Source organism: Palaemon carinicauda, chromosome 40, assembly GCF_036898095.1.
Source record: "Palaemon carinicauda isolate YSFRI2023 chromosome 40, ASM3689809v2, whole genome shotgun sequence".
Classification (NCBI taxonomy): Eukaryota; Metazoa; Arthropoda; class Malacostraca; order Decapoda; family Palaemonidae; genus Palaemon; species Palaemon carinicauda.
Genome location: NC_090764.1, coordinates 59,993,909 through 60,013,458, shown reverse-complemented (window position 1 = coordinate 60,013,458; position 19,550 = coordinate 59,993,909). Strand labels below are relative to the sequence as shown.

Below are 19,550 nucleotides of genomic sequence, written 5' to 3'. Positions count from 1 at the left end.
CATGATTTTAGCTAATGCGTTTTCAACTACTGGTTGAGAGTTTTACTGATCTTGTTGCAGGAGAACAGTTCATCTCAAAGGCGTTTAACTATTGTCTTACTGTTTAGTGATGTTTATATTTACTGACCTTGCTGTGGGAGAGAATATTATCGCTTGTATGATTTGAACTATTGCGTATTTATTTACTTTCTCACAAATTAATTGAACTGGTTGCAGAAGAAAATCTCTTCATGGAGGGTTTTACCGAGTATCTTCCTAGATATTAGCCCATAGGCGTACTTAATCTTTTGATGGGGAAACCCTCCTCCAATTGGATTTTAAGCAATGTTTTCCTAACTACTGAAACATACCTTTCTGAACTTGTTGTGGGAGAAAACTATCTCTGGCCCTATTTGGACGAATTTGTTTACATGAGAAGAAAGTATCTGGCAGGATTTTAGATAGTGTGTTTTTAGTTATTGGTTCATAGATTCTATAACCTAGCTGTAGGAGAAAACTTTCTCCAGAAGGATTTTAGCTAGAAGTTTTCCTGGTCAATGGCGCATAGCCTTATTTGATGCATGGAAAAATGTCTTAGGCAGGATTTGATCTAGTGTATTTTCAATTTCAGTTTCATAGCTTTACAGACCTAGTTACAGGAGAGAATCTCCAAAGGTTTTAGCTAGTGTTATCCTAGTTATATGTTGCCTTATCTACCACACTACAGAAGAGAGATCTATCCGGTTGGACTTCAATTATTTACTGACTCATTACTTTACTGATCTAGTTACAAGAAAAATCTTTCTCCTGAAGGGGTTTATCTATTGTTTTCCTAATTATTAGCACATAGCTTTGCTGCCCTGACAACAGAAGAAAAATATCTGCAGTGATTATTGATAAAATGTGTTTTTAATTTCTTTCTCATAGCTTTACAGACCTTACTGTAGGAGAAACATTCTGTAGCAGGGTTTTATCTAGTCTCTATAGTAACTAGTTAGTGGTACATAGCTTTACTGAGCTTTTTATAGAAAAAAATTCCCACCAATAAGGATTTAGCTAGTATGTTTCTAATTACTGGCGCATAACCTTACTGCAAATATTCTGGAGACTTGGACACCTTATTTTTTTTTCCTCATGCTTTTCGCCTTTTCTTTTTATCAGCTGTTGATTATTCTTTAAGTAATTTTCTCATTATTTTGCCTGTTATCTTTTTCGCCTTTCTTCTGAATCATTTTGTATTGTAGAAATAAATGCTCATATCTTTCTTTAGATTTAGATCTCCTATGTTTTATGCTTCCTGTATGTCATGATCCAGTTTTAAAAATCCCGTCTATATCTTTCTCTTAGATAGACTTTGATAATTTTTATTTAATTTCCTTTCTTTTTTCCCCTTTTTCCTATTTTCACGTTCCCTCAATGGCGGAACTAGGTCATTATGGGCCCTGGTGTAAATTGTTTGAGTGGGCCCCTATCATGAACAATAAAATTAATTGCCATTAAATCATTTACCAGTAGCTTATGGTCTTAAATAAAGCAAAACACAGGCATTTATATTTATGTGCTTTAAGAGTGTTTATATACCCGTATATAGATTCTATAATTCTATATTGTATACATACATACAAACATACGTATATACAATATATATATATATATATATATACACACACACATATATATATATATATACATATATATATATATATATATATATATATATATATATATATATATATATATATATATATATATATATATATATTTATATATAAAGTGTGTGTATGTATGTGTGAAATTGCTGAAAGCTTGCCATATTATTAGAAGTCAACCTTTCTCATTTTCATCTCGTCAATGATTTTTATTGGTTCTTCGAAGTTTATGTTACATGCCATGCCATTTTAATCGATATAATCGACAGTCCACTCACAGTTCTTGTGGCATCGTGCTTCTCAAATAAGCATTGATCATTTTGAGCTTTGATTGATTAAGTGATTTGGAAGTGCATTTATTGATTCTAGTAATTATGTTTGCACAATAACCAGACATATAAACTCATTTCAGTACCCACCTGCAGCATCGCGTTCATTATGACTATCACTGAGAAGACATCTTCGAGGTCCAATTTACAACATCTGAATAACGAAATCTTAAGGCAACTAGTAAGTCATGTCGAGATGACCCTCGAGTTGGACATATGTGTTTTAGTGTTACTTTCCCAATAACTTCTGAGACAAGCTCATTCTTTCAGCATAGCACATCGTTTTATACTGGAGCCAAAGAAATTGGAAAGCTCTTCAATAGTGTTATAAAAGTTTCTCATTTCAGAAAGATAGTGAACAGAATCATTAAGAGCAAGATTCAGATTATGTGAGGCCCAATGTACACGTATACAGCACTGGGTTCTTTTTTTTAGTTATTCTGGGTTGAACACCTGAATATATTTCACACATGTTTGCTGCACCATCATACCTTGACCACAACATTTATTCAGGTCTAGACTTTTTTTTTTTTAATTAATTACCATTGTCGTTTTCTGATCCAGCACCACTTCGAGTTGATACTTCTTGAAATCCAAGAAATAATTCGCGATTTCAACTTCACGAGCCAGTCCATCTGGGCCAGTATTTTCTTTAACATATTAAATCATTATATTCATTTGGTTTACTTTTGAGATGTTCTGTGTTGTATCTATCATGATTAAAGAAAACTATACTTGCTTTTATATTTATAATAGTCTCGGTTAAAATGTTATTAGAAATTATATTAATAACCTCATCCTGTATTTGGTGACTTAAGATATTTCACTTGACCTTTTTTCTTTGCAAGGAGCTGTTCAAAGATAGGATTATATCTTGCTAATATCTGAATAACAGAAAGAAAATTGCCACACCCAGGTTTATCAAAGCTTTCTCTGTGTTACCTGAGAGAATACGCAATTCTTATATTTGCCACGTGTTTTGGAAAGTTCTCGAAAACCCCATCTTTCGATTTTATCTTTTTTCTAATGTTTGAGAACGAGGGTGGGCGGAGCTGCTGAGAGAGGGTTGCTGAGAAGCGAGGTTTGATTCTCCTGTTAGATACGTGATAGTTGGTAACTCTGGCGTCGCTGACCCAGCCTCCAAGCTTCTAGATCTCTGACCTACAATAATCTAGAAGTTATTAAGTTCATATATATGTGCTCCTCAGGGATGCATAGCAGTAGATAGAGAATTCCAGCCTTAAGTCACAAGATCGGATAGAAGAGACTCTTTAGCTATGGTAAGCAGCTCTTCTAGGAGGACACTCCAAAATCAAACCATTGTTCTCTAGTCTTGGGTAGTGCCATAGCCTCTCTACCATGGTCTTCCACTGGCTTGAGTTAGAGTTCTCTTGCTTGAGGGTACACTCGGGCACACTATTCTGTCTAATTTCTCTTCCTCTTGTTTTATTAAAGTTTTTTATAGTTTATAAGGGAAATATTTATTTTAATGTTGTTACTGTTCTTAAAATATTCGATTTTTCCTTGTTTCCTTTCCTCACTGGGCTATTTTCCCTGTTGGGGCCCCTGGGCTTATGGCATCCTGCTTTTCCAACTAGGGTTATAGCTGAGCATTTAATAATAATTATAATAATCGGTGTATTTTTTGAGTGTTCAATGATTATGAAATCTCAAAGTTTTGGTGTGACGGGTTTTTGTAGACATAGCGCATATTTCAAAATAAATTCTCTTAGTGATTTTGTAACTGGCCTTGTGCAAGTAGGATAACTTGTAGTGTATTTATATTGCTATATGGTTACTTCTCGTGAGCTAAAATTCATAATTTTAAACCTTAGAGTGTTAAAGGTTAACCATTTTAATTGGTTATCAAGATTAAATATTTGTTTAAGATTTAATTTCCAGTGAAACAAGCGATTATATAATTCTCAGAGTGTAATAATTGCTTTTGCCTTAGTCTAAGCTTTGTTCAGACTTGATATTTCGAGTGATTTATTTTTTTCATGTAAATTCTTTCAAAGTGTAATTTTTATAGAATATATTTATATTGGTAAAGAGTGTATTATTTCGATCACCAATGTTTGTCACAGTACTATCGCATATCCCTGTTAAAGAATCGAAGTAAGAGGTTGTTTTGAGTAATTCTTCATAATAATTACCCAGTTTTGTTTTGAGTGCACTTAAGAGACCTTTGGATATTCAGTGTTTCCATATATTGCTGTCTGGGAGTTATATAATTTTTTCAGATTTAATATAAAAACAAACAGGTGAGTTTGGAACTCGAGAGGTTGTATAGCTTGCCAGTCGTAATATATATGATAATATATTTTTAGTTCCTAGACCCAGGAACATTGTATAATATATATTTTTGGTGCCCAGACCCTTGGGATCGAGCCAGTCTGTTTTAAATATTGGTTATAACAGGGCCGTATTTTGATTAAAGGTTTGAACAATTTAGTGTTGTTAGGATGTTGTGTATTGTTAGGATATACTTTTTGGAGAGTAACTAAATATTGTAAAGTACAAGATGGTACAGTTTGATATCGAAGAGTTTTTGAATAACCCAAATGTTCAGGGATTGTCAGAAGTTAATGTAACTAAAGTTCAGTGGCGCTCTATTTTAATGGCATATGGTGGCCATACAATGAGTGGAATAAGGAATAAAGACCGAATCAAGTGTCTAGCCTTACAAGCATTGATAAACTCAGGAAAGTTGTCGGAAGAAAATATTGTAGCAGATCGTGAACTGTTGGAGGAAGCTGAGGAAGAATTTGTAGCGAAGCAAGAACCAGTTGACCCACAAACTGAAGGCATGAAAGCCGACAGGGGTGTAGAGGCTGCGATTCAACGAATTGCAGTGGAGGAGAATTTGATTGAGTTGAAGATGATTGCAAGATGGGAAGAAAGACAGGCAGAGGGAAGCTGAGGAAGAATTTGTAGTAAATCAAGACGGGAAGAAAGACAGGCAGAAGGAAGCTGAGAAAGAATTTGTAGCGAGCAAGAACCAGTTGACCCACAAACTGAAGGCATGAAAGTCGATAGCGGTGTAGAGGCCGAGATTCAACGAATTACAGCGGAGGAGAATTTGATTGAGTTGAAGATGATAGCAAGACGGGAAGAAAGACAGGCAGAAGGAAGCTGAGGAATAATTTGTAGCGAAGCAAGAACCAGTTGACCCACAAACTGAAGGCATGAAAGCCGATAGGGCTGTAGAGGCTGAGATTCAACGAATTACAGCGGAGGAGAATTTGATTGAGTTGAAGATGATAGCAAGACGGGAAGAAAGACAGGCAGAAGGAAGCTGAGGAAGAATTTGTAACAAAGCAAGACGGGAAGAAAGACAGGCAGAAGGAAGCTGGGGAAGAATTTGTAGCGAAGCAAGAACCAGTTGACCCACAAACTGAAGGCATGAAAGCCAATAGGGCTGTAGAGGCTGAGATTCAACGAATTGCAGCGGAGGAGAATTTGATTGAGTTGAAGATGATAGCAAGACCGGAAGAAAGACAGGCAGAATAAGCACGACATATGAGGGAATTAGAACTGTTGAATGCTCGTGCAAGGTCAGCATCTCAGATTTTTGATGGGGCAAATGCACAGGTGTTGCTCCTGAAATTTGCAGAAGAAGCAATTGACAAGTTCTTTGGTCATTTTGAAACGGTTGCGCCGATGATGGAATGGCCAGAAGGCAGTTAGCCTGTATTAGTGCAGAGCGTACTTATTGGGAAAGCCCGCAGTGCTTATTTATCCTTCTCTCAGGACCAGAGAAAGGAACATCAAGAAGTAAAGAGGAGCATGCTGCAAGTGTACCAGATGACCCCTTATTACTATAAGGAAAATTTCCGAAGTTTATGGAAGGGCGAGGAAATGACTTTCCTAGATTACGCTTATCAGGTACGATGATGTTTTTAAAGATGGATAAAGGCTGCTAACCTGAGGAAGATGACAGATTTAGAAGAATTGACAATTCTAGAACAAAACAACGAGGAGTTCCTGAACATTTTTGAACATACTTGAGAGAGAGGTGAAGAAACTTGATGAAGCCGCTTTGGTTAGTGAAGATTATCATACTATCAGTCGTAAACCTTCCTGAGGCATGAAGGTGCAACCGTCGTTCTGACCAAGTGTCAAGTATTCACCGAACTATGGAAACCAGTTCAGTCATAACTACGCGAACAAGTTCAACAATTTAAAGGTTTAAAGAACGCTCATGAATAGCAGAGGCAAGAGACAGTAACATTGCCCTGTCAAGCACTACAATGCCCTAGAGAGTGACCATATATCATATGATCAGCGCCCAAACCCTTCTCCACCCAAGCTAGGACCAGGGAGGGCCAGGCAATGGCTGCTGATGTCTCAACAGATAGACTTATAGACTCCCCCAAACCCCCCAACCTTAGCTCACAAGGATAGTAAGGTTGCAGACAATAATAGCACTAAGGAGACTGAGCGGGACTCAAAACCCTGACTCGCAAACACCAGGTAGGGACGTTACCAATAGGCCACTGGTACTGCTCCTAAGCAGAATGTGAAAGTACCACAGCAACAATCGTAGAATTATCCTCCTTTAAGTATTGTGAAAGACGTGCAGCAGGTTAATATTGTCTGTTTTAAGTGTGGCAAGAGAGGCCATATCAGTAAGGAATGTTGGTCGAACCAACCGAAAGCAGTTACCCAAGTGATTAAGAATAATTCGACTTCACACAATATGAAGACGAAGAGACAATCAGGAAAGGTCGAAGAGGAAAATAAACCAGCCAACGTTTACATGACGAAAAGGACAAACCCACACAGCGTGGATACCTTTAAACCATATATTCATGAAGGTATGTTTGCAGCAATAGATGGGAGTGAGTGTACACCAGTCAGGATATTTTGTGACGTAGGTTGTAACCATAGTGTGTTGGTATGGTATGGCTGCTGATGTCTCAACCGATAGACCTATAGGTTCTCCCAAACCCCCCAACCTTAGCTCACAAGGATAGTAAGGTTACAGACAATAATAGCACTAAGGAGACTGAGTGGGACTCAAAACCCTGACTGGCAAACACCAGGTAGGGACGTTACCAATTAGGCCACTGGTACTGCTCCTAAGCAGAATGTGAAAGTACCACATCAACAATCGTAGAATCCTCCTCCTTCAAGTATTGTGAAGGACGGGAAGATGGTTAACATTGTCTGTTTTAAGTGTGGCAAGAGAGGCCATATCAGTAAGGAATGTTGGTCGAACCAACCGAACGCAGTTACCCAAGTGATTAAGGATAATTCAACTTCACACAATACGAAGACGAAGATACAATCGGGAAAGGTCGAAAAGGAAAATAAACTAGCCAACGTTTACATGACGAACAGGACAAACCCAAACAGCGTGGATACCTTTAAACCATATATTCATGAAGGTATGTTAGCAGCAATAGATGGGAGTGAGTGTACACCAGTCAGGATATTACGGGACATATGTTGTAACCATATTGTGTTGGTATGAGGAGTACACCCATTTGTGGAACAGCCTCTCTTTTCCGTTTGAAACTGTCATGTGAGGGGTTGACAAGTAATTTTGATTTTGCGGTAAAAGATTCATTGCCTGTCGAAGGAGTAGATGTCCTGCTGGGTAATGAGGTTGGTGGAGCGCTGTTTGTGCCTTGTCCCATTGTAACGGAGAAACCATTGAAGTATAGTCTTATGACTGAACTCGAGAAGGACTGCCCGTATCTGTTTCCTAGTTGTATGAGAACTAGAAATATGACAAAGCAAGTGGCTGCTGAACAAGAAAAAGAAATCGTAGGATCCATGAACTTGGAGTATTTGTTTTCCGAAGAAGAGGATTCCTTTGATGGTACGCAAGAGGAGAACTCCCGAGTAAGCCAGAGCGAAAAGGAACAACAGACGAGTGGACAAGAGGACAAAGAAGAAATGGACCTGGAAGAAATAGAAAACTCAGCGTTAGAAGTAGGACAAGTTAGTAAGAAAAGGCTGATAGGATTACAACGGAAGGATGCAACGTTATAGGAGTTATTGTACCGTATTGTTGACAAAATGGAGGCACAGCAGTCTCTGACCTGTTATTATCTTAAGGATGGGTTGCTTATGAGGAAGCATAGACCCGCCGGTATCCCTGTGAATGCCGAATGGGGGATATATTGTCAAATATTAATTCCACACAGTGTTGAGAGGACAGGTGATAGCTGTAGTGCACGAGACGGGACAAATAGGAATAAGGAAGACAGCGGAGAAGATTATGAAACACTTTTTCTGGCCTTGCATGCATAAGGACGTGAGTCAGTTTTGCTGTAAATGTCACATATGTCAGATGGCTGAAAAGCATAGAGATTGCATCAAGGAAATTCCCTTACGCTCAATGGAAGCACGAGGATGACCCTTTAGCAAAGGACCGAAGAAATTGTTGGCAGTGTGGAGGATTTATTTTTGCTTTATTTTAATTTCTGTTTTTTGCCAAATCCTGTGTGAGAGAGAGAGAGAGAGAGAGAGAGAGAGAGAGAGAGAGAGAGAGAGAGAGAGAGAGAGAGAGAGAGATTGTGTTAGCGAGCGAAAGTAGTTACTGTATAATTGTTTGTAGTGGGAAAGACTGCTGGTACAAATGAGATTGTTTGTTTATGTTTTTAGTTAGGTTACGACAGTGGTGAATGTTTCGGAGCGAATGCTTTTTTTATTTGACTGCAGCAAGAGGCAGTAGTGATTGCTGGATTATCATTTTTCTTTACCAGCGTGGAAGTGATTATTTATTTAAAAAGTAAGTACAGTTTTGTTTATATTTGCTAGTCGTGATTGTGAATGATAGGAACAGTTTATTATTTATCTTTGATTATAGTGCGATAGTTAAGTTAGTTAGGAGTGTTCGTAAGTGTTTTTCTTTTTTATTTTGGCAGGCCGTGATTCCTCCTTGGATGAACTTACTCCATTGGAGAGATTTATCTGATGTGTTATAGATTGTTGACGACTAGGCCTGTAACAGAACTTGATACGACTGCTCGGATTTATTTAATTGTTAATGACCAGGACCGAATGAACTTGCGATTGATGATGATGATGGTGATGATGATGATGATGATAATGATGATGATCTCGACACCCGTGACCCAAGGAGTTACGGCCGTTATGGCAAATTAAGAGATTCTCCTGTTTATCATATAGTGGTGTTGTGCCAATAAAGACAGTTTGGCTCGGTGAATGATTACCAAAGTGTTTATTTTTTGTTGTGACTGTTATCTTGCAAAAGTGCTAGTAAATACATGCAATACTACTATATGTTTTGTTTTGAAGGTTTGGGTTACGGTGATTTGGTTGTCTGGGCTTAGTATTAAGGTTTTCGTGATTGATATTTTTTGGTTATTTGAATGTTTTTAGTATTAAGTGTTTGTTTTAGTTTGTAAGAAATATATAGTGTTAAGGTTATGTTTTGTTTTGTTTATTTCGTCCTTTTTGTCTAAGAGTCTGTAGGTAGATTACGTAAGGGGAAAGTTTGTTTTGTGGAGACCATTGTCAGTAAGTGTGATTCAGGGTGTGGGGGTTGTCCTTGCAACATCCGCCACAGCATGAAAAGGAAAAGATCGAGAGGAAACTGAAGAAGAAAATATCAAAGATTTGAGGAAAAGGATCAGCGAGTTAAGTAAATTATCCCTAGAAGGTGTGAAGACGTGTCAAGGACGATTTTAGAAGATGTTTGGTATGAAGAGTATGAACAGACAGGCTGCGGTAGGACATCAGGTATTGGTCTACCCATCAATAAGAAGATTCCCTTTTGCCAATGAGTTCCAAGAACCATTCCGGAATTTGGAGAAGAGCAGTGACCAGATCCACGTTATCGAGATATCAGGAAAAAGGAAAAATCTAAGAAAGGCAATATTAACTTCAAAATTGATACTTGAAGTACTGAATTTCAATGAGAAATTCCATATCCAAGTGCATGCGTTAGATAACAAAATTGAAGCTGTCTTATTGCAAGAAGATAAGGAAGAAATTTTTCACCCTGTTTGTTTTATGTCGTCGAAGCTGAAGAAGCAGCAACGAGCCTACTCAACAGTTGAAAAAGAAATGCTAGCGTTAGTCACAGCGATAAGTAAGGTTGGAATTTAGATGAATCGACCACAAAATGAAGAGATTACAGTGTATTCGGATCATAATCCTTAAACTTTTGTTAATAAGATGAAAAACAATAATCAAAGGTTAAGTAGGTGGTCATAATGTTTGCAACCATATTGCATTAATGTAAATCAGATAAAGATAACGTGGATGCAGATTATTGACATCGGGCTGAATCAATGGAGTCAGGCCCAGAATAAATTAACGTTTTTGGGGAGGGGAGCTATCTTACGAAGCTGGTCTAGTGTAGAGTAAATATGTTAATCAGGAATTTTATTTATGTTTTCATATATGCATTTAAGAGGTGAGTAGCCAGCTCTTAAGATGAGTTCCTCTCATGTAGGTATAAGTTTGTTATGTAAATTACGTAAGACTTTCATCGTTAATTTCATTGTAATTTTCATTCAAGTCAGTATATGTAAATTTATGTTATTTTCAAGAATTAACTTTTTATTTCACGTATTTTTTATATGAAGTCTTACATAATCTGTTTTAAGAGTGATATATGACCATATGAGATATGAACAAGGGCTTATGTAATTTTTTTCATATTTCAATGAGGTATTGAGTCATGTTCGTGAGAAAATATGCAATTCTTATTTTGCCATGTGCTTTGCAAGGCTCTCGAAAATCCTAGTGTTAGATTGTATCTTTTTTTTTATATCCGCGAACGGTGGGTGGGCACTGCAGCTGAGAGGGAGAGTTGCCTGAAACCCAGGTTCGTCGCTTGACCTTTTTATCTAGTTGGTAAATCTGGCATCACTAAGTGCCGGCTCAAGCCACCGGAATAATCTTTTAGAAATTTCTGGAAGTAGCTAAGTTTCATAAATAAGCGACCCCAGGGAAGCATAGATCAGATAGGAAATTCCAGCCTTAAGTTGTAGCCATCTCCCCCTCTCTCTCTCTCACACACTTCTCATACTAGATCAGTGTATTGTTTTAAAAGTGTTCAGTGAAATCTCAAAGTTTTGGTGTGATAGGTTTTTGTAAACATAGTGAGTATTTATAAAAATTCTCTCAGAGTTTTTGTAACTGGCCTTGTAGAAACGTGAAAGGTATTTGTATCGTGATCTGGTTATCTATTTTCATTAAGTATCAAACTTGAATGTTGGTGTAAATTTTAATTTCAAGTGGAGCAAGTGATTGTATAATTTTCATATGAATTATTTCTTTTATCTCAGTCTAAGGTTTTATGCCGATTTAATATTTCGTGTCAAGTGATTATATAATTTTCAGAGTGTAATTATTTCTTTTGTCTTAGTCTAATGTTTATTCAGATTTAATATTTCGAGTCAAGTGATTATGTAATTTTCAGAGCGTAACATTTTTGTCTAAATCTAAGTTTTGTTCAGACTTAATATTTCGAGTGATTTATTTTAAGTTTTTATGTAAATTCTTTCAGAGTTGTAATTTACGTAGAATATATCTACTTTTGTAAAGAGTATTATTAAAATCACCAGCCTTTATTTCATGCTCGTTTTTACCCTGTTAAAAAATCGAAGTAAGAGGTGGCTTTAAATAGATCGTAATAATAATTACCCAGTTTTGTTTTTTGTGTACTTAAGAGATCTTTGGATATTCAGTGTTTTATATATTGCTGTCTGGGAGTTGTATAACTGTCTCAGAGCTCGGATATTAATATTTTCAAGTGTAACAGATTTAATGTAAAAACAAAATGGTGAGGTTGGAACTCGAGAGGTTGTATAGCTCGCCAGCCGTAATATATATAATATATCAGTAAATATTATAAAGAAACATCAATAAAATGAAAACAAAATATAAATAAAAAAGGATTTAGGGGTAGAAGGATGGTTTAGAATCTTAGAATTATAACAGATATTGGAAATAAATCGTACTTGCTTTTTGTTAAATGAAGTATGAAAATGTTGGAACATATGACGGATGCATATATTAGGGATTAATTATTTTGCTTATGTAAATGGAAATTTTTATGATTGTACTGACAAAAAAGCACAACTTAAGAAGACCCCAGCCGAAGCTACAATTACATATAGTAACTCATAAAACTTACCTTGACCGAATTTAAATCACAGGCGACGAAAGGTATTAAGGTTCTTACCAAGGTTTCAAATACCGAAGATGGACCAGAGTGTATGGACCCGTTTCATATATTTTTTTTTTTTTTTTTTTTTTTTTTTTTTTGACGTAGAAATTTACCTTTTTATTTATCAGAATTTGTCTATGGATGATCCCCCTAAATTTCAGATCATCTTATGATTAAATTTCTCTTGTTGAAATGTCTGAGCCACTGAGGGTAATTTCAAGTCCTTGTTCAGCATTGACAGTCGTCAGAGGTCATTTGAATTATTCATATTTTAACCCAAACCTTTTAGGTTGGGCCTTCTTAGATTCTATTGTAGGCTTTACGTTTTTATGCCAGAGTACAATAATAGACCTAAAAGGTAATTTAGGGCTTGGACTGTGTTCTATTCGTTTTCAAATGAACAGCCTTGAAGGTAGAATAAAGCTTTGGGGTGCAACCCTTAAAATGTAATTCAAACTTTACGAATTAATTGGACTTTTAAGTAAATTCAAGATTTTATAAACTGGACACTTCTCATTTAATTGATTTTTTTTTCCAATAGTTATCAAATGTTACCACAAGTTTTACACTCCTAAGAGTTATTTCAGTATTTTTATTGATAGTCCTTAGAACAACGTTTATGCTTTACACACATTTTTGTTCGTCAATTGAAGAGAAACACTGGAATTGTTACTAACAGTTCGCCAAAGACTGCTAGATTTTACCTTCGAATTTTATTAAAGCATATCGAATTACGTTTACGTTGTGAAGAGCAAGTAAAATAAGTTTTAGCTTGGATGAATTTATTCGGTAGAATGTTTGAGGCTATTGAATTCTGTTTTAGACTGACAATGAGAACATGCTATTAGCTATATGAATATAAAATTCCATCAATGTAACCTTGCCATAAACACTGTTTTTACACACACAAACAATTTCACGTGCTCTTAAAAGTCTGGTCATTCCGTAATATAACTTCTCAGTGCTTCTTATATTTATGATGATAATTTTCCAAAGTAATATAATGTTGATAATTTGGAATTAAATTCACCTTTCACAGAAATTGAATCCTTTAATGGCAAAGAAGGAAAAGTTCATAATGAATTTTAGTGATTTTTGGGCTATTGAAATATTACAAACTAAAGAGGTCGACTATGGTTGATACGGTATGCTTGCGAATATAGAGCCTCAGGGTACAAATGGTTTTTGTGTTATTTCCCTTTCACTAAATATTTTACATTTTTGAAGAAATAGAAAATAATACTGCTTGTGTTTTTTTTTGCATACAGTATTTTTTACAATCATACCAATTAATTTAAAACTTATATAAAAAAAGATAATAAAAGCTTGGTATAGGTTATGAAAATTTATATTAATTGATTCCTACATTTTTATCCATATGATCTTAGAAGTTTACAATGTTCAAAATTAATTTGATTTTTCTTTGTTGTGAGATCGCATTCAAAGAAAACTGCACGGAGGTTCATTTACATTTGATAAGAATTGTTCCTTTGCAAATGGATGTTTAATTATAATGCAAAGTTTATTTTTTTTCCACGCGTTCGAAAGAATGTGGTGGAATTCTTATTCTCTGATAACGACTAACATTTAGAATTAGCCATACTTACACCTAGTGAGGGTTAATTCTCGGATCCATAAATTGATATGTTCAGTGACTTGGCAAAGAGGAGAGAAAATTTCTCAGCAACCTGATTGACATTAACATTCAAGGAAATCTCGAAAGATGTCTGTCAGAAGATTGTTCATTCAGAGGAGTACCTGGAGTATGCCCTCTACTGTATCATTGTGCATATGTACAACTGTGTAAACTTTTTGTTTATCTAATTAAAGGTCATATCATTATATTGTTGGTGTCTGTTTTTTCAAGTATGATGCGGGAATATATTTTGTGTGAAGTTCCTATTGCTAGGATTAATTATATCAATATCGGCATCTCAATGACCTTAAGATGCTTTAAAACACAGTTCAGTATTTCAATAATGTATGTTAGAAATGGAATTAATTTCAATGATTTTTGGAAGAGCATTTAACCCCTGTGCCATTTGCACGTTTTATGATTACTGAGAATACTGCCTAACAATAGATAACTATTCAAGTTATTAGGATGAATGAATCGCATACTACAGGCATGTTGTGCCGTAAATTCTTCGATTATCAGTGCAATAAAATCTTGCAATTAGTAATTGAAGGTATATCTTGATCGCTATTATTTTGAACATAAGCAATTTCTTGTATGTAAGAGGTCCCTCCTAACACAGAATGAAATGGAGATATATGTAAGCCCTTGTGTTAAACACAATTAAGAGAATGTAATCAAAATGGTAGTCGTTTGTAATACGAAATTAGATAGTAGTACTTCATTATATTAAATTATATTAACATGGTAAAAAAAAATGGATATGTAGGTACTAATGATGATAGTCAAGGATCTGTCATATTTTCAATAACAGCCAGAATAAGAATGATATTCCTAGAATAATAATAGCTTGAAAAAACCAGGAGGAATAAGGAGAAATTTAAAACTTAGCCACTGAAGAGATGACAAGAGTACATCGGAACTAAATAATGAAGTGTAAATGTGAATCAAATAACTAAGGGTTAACATACAGAAACTGAAAGCCATTTGAAGTTTATTTAACAAAGTTTTAAACTGTGAATTTTCTAATTTCCGTCCAATGAAGTAGGCTTTTTACATAGCCATTTGATTACAACAGGCATGGATGATACGAAAGAGAAGAATTACACTCGTAGAATATATACTTCTAGCGGGATCACATGACGTCACTACTTGAGTTGCCGGCCATCATGAGATTTACTTTCGCCTGGAAATAAAAAAAGAAATAAAGGTAGGATTATTAGCATTATCCCTGTGGTTATCTTTATCTTTTCTTATTTCACTTTTTCCAAAGTCATGTACCAATCACATTAAACAAACAACTTCACTTTTTCATATATTCCTATTTTGTGTGTGCATATATATATATATATATATATATATATATATATATATATATATATATACCCAGCCCTACGTCGTTAATTGGATCCAAGAGACCCGATGTAAGGCGATTTTCGATATAGGTGGAATTTTTGCCTTATAAAGTGAGTTATATGTTCCCTATACACATACTGAGTACAAAAAAGTACTTATAACCAACTATTATTAAGTTAAACCAGATACACAAATAAAGAAGTTCCCATGGGAAGTACAGCACTTGATCGATATTTTTCAACGTAGAAACCAATGTAAGGTTTGGAAAAATGATGTAATACAAATATTGTTTTTCGATTTAATGTTTAGGATAACTGATTTAAAGTCAGACTTCATGTATGGGTGTATATATATATATATATATATATATATACATGTATAACTAAATGTATATGTATTATATTTATTTAATTATCGATAGATATTTCATGAATAATATCTAGATGTCATCACCCTTTAAAAAACATAAGGGTATATTTAAGCCTAAATTCGCACTGAAAAAAATATATTTGTTATAATTAGTTGTTAGAATAATAATTATGTAGTGACATATAGTGAGACATGTTCAGAATATCATTTAGTTTTTGTTGGCCCAAGATCTAAATGCATATCACCAGGAAAAAAAAGAACACAAGAGGACACTATCAGAAAGGTACACTAATAGTCCCTCTGCTGTCCAATGGATTAACTCAGATCACAGGATTAACTGGTTGAAGGCTAACACAGGTTTCCATGTTAATGCCTCTACCCAGAGAAATATCTTGGAAGTAATGTTGATTACTTATATCAGGGTCCAAATGTAAATTTAAGTTCGTCTTTTTTCTATCATTCATATGTCTTAAGCCCCCCTGACACTTGCACGCATTTCTGGCACGCACTGGCACGCATAATGCGTGCCACTTTTGTGGCATGCACTGGGAGGTTCCCGCACTGTTCACGACAAGTTCACGACATGTTCAAGCATAGTTCACGACAAGTTCACGCCACGTTCACTCATCTTTCCGCATCTTTCCGCATCGTTCACGCCAGTTCACGCCAGTTCACGACTTGGCCAAATCATATATAAAGACGGGGCTTCCTACATGATTTTTATCAAAAGCGTATTCTTGTGCTAATCTTTGATTAATATCCCCTGTATTAATGTATGGGTTATCTTTATAGATATTTGTAACAATTATACTTCTATTTAGTATATATTTTATTATTTAATTATTGTTATAGGTAATTAGCTGGTTTGAATAATTTTTAAGCTTTATAATTTACTGAAAAAATAATATTTTATGGCAGTTATATGCTGATCAGATATTTGGAACCCACTTTACATTATCTTAGAATTTAATTGAAAGATGACTATTCCATTCATTAGTTTTTGTGCTATAAAATCAATAATTCTCTCTCTCTCTCTCTCTCTCTCTCTCTCTCTCTCTCCCTAACAATTTTGCCGATAGACTTACTCAAAGGGTAAAGTTGTAGAATGTGTAGGAGAATAAAGGAAAAGTTTTTAAATATATTATAAAAGAGCGGAATAGATGAATTTGAAATGTATTTATTTAATGGTGTATCTGTATAGGCCTACAGCTGTAGTAGGCCTACAGTGTCTATATCTCTGTATTTGAATTGTCTCTTTATGTAACCTATTATGTTTTGTGCTTTCTTTTCAGCTTTTATGCTCTGTTTGGTGAACTTCAAATCCTTGCTGATAATAATACGAGAGAGAGAGAGAGAGAGAGAGAGAGAGAGAGAGAGAGAGAGAGAGAGAGAGAGAGCTATCAATTTTTATGTTCCCTAGTCTATGATACATCAAAATATTGAAGCTTATTCTCTCTCTCTCTCTCTCTCTCTCTCTCTCTCTCTCTCTCTTTCTCAATTAAATAAGGAAATGGGAGAGGTGAAAGAATATATTGTCATTATACAGATTTTTTCTTTGATGATTATGAGGAGGTAGGGATAAATCCATTGATTTAATTGCCACGCACTGGCACGCATCCTCCCGCATCGTCCCGCACTGTTCACTCCAGTTCCTGCATCGTTCACGCATCGTTCACGCCAATTTTGGCGTGACAATGCGTGCCACAAATTTTGAACATTTCAAAATTCTCGGCACGCATGGCACGCATCGGCACGCATGCCACGCACCGTTCACGTCAAGTTCCCGCCAGTTCCCTCATCGTTCATGCCATTTCACGCCACAATGCGTGCCAGTGCGTGCCACAAATGCGTGCAAGTGTCAGGGGGGCTTAAAAAATGTGACTTATCTTTAGATGAATAGATATAGTTATGTAAAATATGTCCTTTGAAATATGATGCTAAACGTTATGCTGTTTTTCAAGTATTTCCTTTATATTTCAGTTCTTCCAGTTTGGAATTATCTCCTTGTCACCTGCTTTTTATCTATAAAAATTATCCAGAATTTATGATAATTAATGGGCATTTGCTGATCTTTTATTAATTTCATAATGCTTGCACTACAAGCATCAGAGAACTCATGAGCATGTGAGTTCCTTTATAAGGTTGTCGGATTGTACTTGTAGGTGAATATGTGCTGATATGCAAAAATTCGCTTTCTGACGTTACTTATCTCTGTATCATTCTCCATTTTCTTATTGTTGGAAGGATGTTAATGAGAGGAGGCTTTTTGTCTGGATCTGAAGAATTTTCATGAATTTAAAATGGGCAAAGCTCTTTTGTGAAATCAGTTGGTTTGAGTCCTTGGAAAATATTTTATCTCATCAGAGTAATGTAATGTATTATTTGACTAACAGAATTGCATTTTCAGTCTTCTTGAAGATATTTTGAGATTTGCTTGGATAGGCTTATTGCAGTTATTTCAATGTGGGATTCAGATAAACCATTTTTGACATTGTTAGGAAAAACGCATTGTAAATATGTCTAATTGGGAGGGGGGGGGGGGAGAGTGTTCTTCTTTTATTTTTTGGTTTCAGTCTTCTTTTAGATTTTTATTTTCCTTATCCCTTGATTCAAAGGAAACCCAAGATGGTACCCTGTTCCTTGATTCAACTATGGCACATTTCGATTCTTCTTTGACGCAGCCAAAGCCTCCCTGCTTAAATCAAATGATCCCTTGGCCCATTTGAAATTCTTCATGGCTCTTTGAAAGCCTTCCTTTATTCATCCCTGGTCACAATCTTCCTTTTACCAATCAAATATTTCCTAGCCAGAATTTTCAATGTTTCTTGACTCACCCAAAATGTTGCACATTTAGAATCTTCCGTGACTAATCCAAAGCATTTTTTGGCTCAACCATATCATCACCAGGCATATTTAGAATCTTCTCTGATTCATTTAATAATAAAACATTTCTTGATTTAACTAAATTCCCCCTGGTACATTTATGACCTTATTGACTCATCCAAAGCTTTCCTTAATTCAACTAAATTACGTTGTGGTACATCCAAAATCTTCTCTGACTCAACCAAGATATTCCTTGGCACATTTATAATCTTTAGTGACTCGCCTTAAGAGTTCCTTGATTCAACCAAATCTTTCTTTGGTCTATTTAGACATTTTTATTCACACAAAACCTTTCTATATTCAATAAATCATCCATTGGCACATTTAGAATTTTCCATGATGCGCTAAGTTTTTATTGAATCACGCAAATCTTTTCTCGGCATATTTAGAACTCTCTTGACTCACCGATAGCCTCTGTTGATTCTCCCTACATTTGGTTTGTCCAAAGCCTTATTCCTAACGCCAGGGGCTCATCACTAACAAAATAAAGCTATGATCAACTGAATGAAAGCGTTCCCTGAGCTTATCTGATTTATCTGTTGATCTCTCTTCATTCACTCGAAGTTCTTTTGATTGTGTGAAAGCTTCTTGAACCCACTAGAATTTTTAAAAATAATTCAAAGCCTTTTTTTTTTAGAAGAAAATTTTTCTTTTTTTAATTAAATAAAACCTCTTAAGACTCATTAAATACCTATCATGCCTCATGTTAAGCTTTCTTTAGCTCACTTGGCTTCTCTCTTTGCTCTACAGAAGCTTATTTTAACATAAACTAAGCCTCCCTTGCCTCACATAAAGACTACATTGAGCCACCTTATGCCTTTTTAAACTAAAGCCTTCAGTGTCCTACCTAACAGAGCATCCCTTAAGTCATATAAAGTTTCCGTTGTATCATATGAAGACTTAGAATTCCCCCAAAACTCAAAGGACTCACAGAAAATCTATTTTCAATCATCCTTGACTAATTTGAAGGTTTCTTTGAATCAGCTGATGACCTCTTTCTCACACCAAATGCCTCATATGAGTCACCTGAAACCTTTCATGATTCACCCAAAGACTCCTTTGATTGAAGAAAAATTTTCCCATGATGTATCTAAAGTATCCTTTTGACTCATATGAAACTTCCCTTGAATTACTCAGAGCGCAATTTAAGATACCTAAACTTTCTTTGACTCGCCAAGCCTTTTATTCAG

At 35.5% G+C, this 19,550-nt stretch overlaps 1 protein-coding gene across 1 annotated transcript in view; it reads right to left on the bottom strand.

The window, feature by feature from the left end:
- Positions 1-12,889: 12,889 nt before the first annotated feature.
- The window catches only part of AstC (Allatostatin C), a 142,954-nt gene continuing 136,293 nt past the window's right edge, over positions 12,890-19,550 (bottom strand). The window contains exon 3 of the mRNA XM_068364031.1: positions 12,890-14,938. Within this exon, the coding sequence (XP_068220132.1) occupies positions 14,929-14,938 (10 nt within the window). The 3' untranslated portion in view covers positions 12,890-14,928. The remainder of the gene's footprint in view (positions 14,939-19,550) is intronic.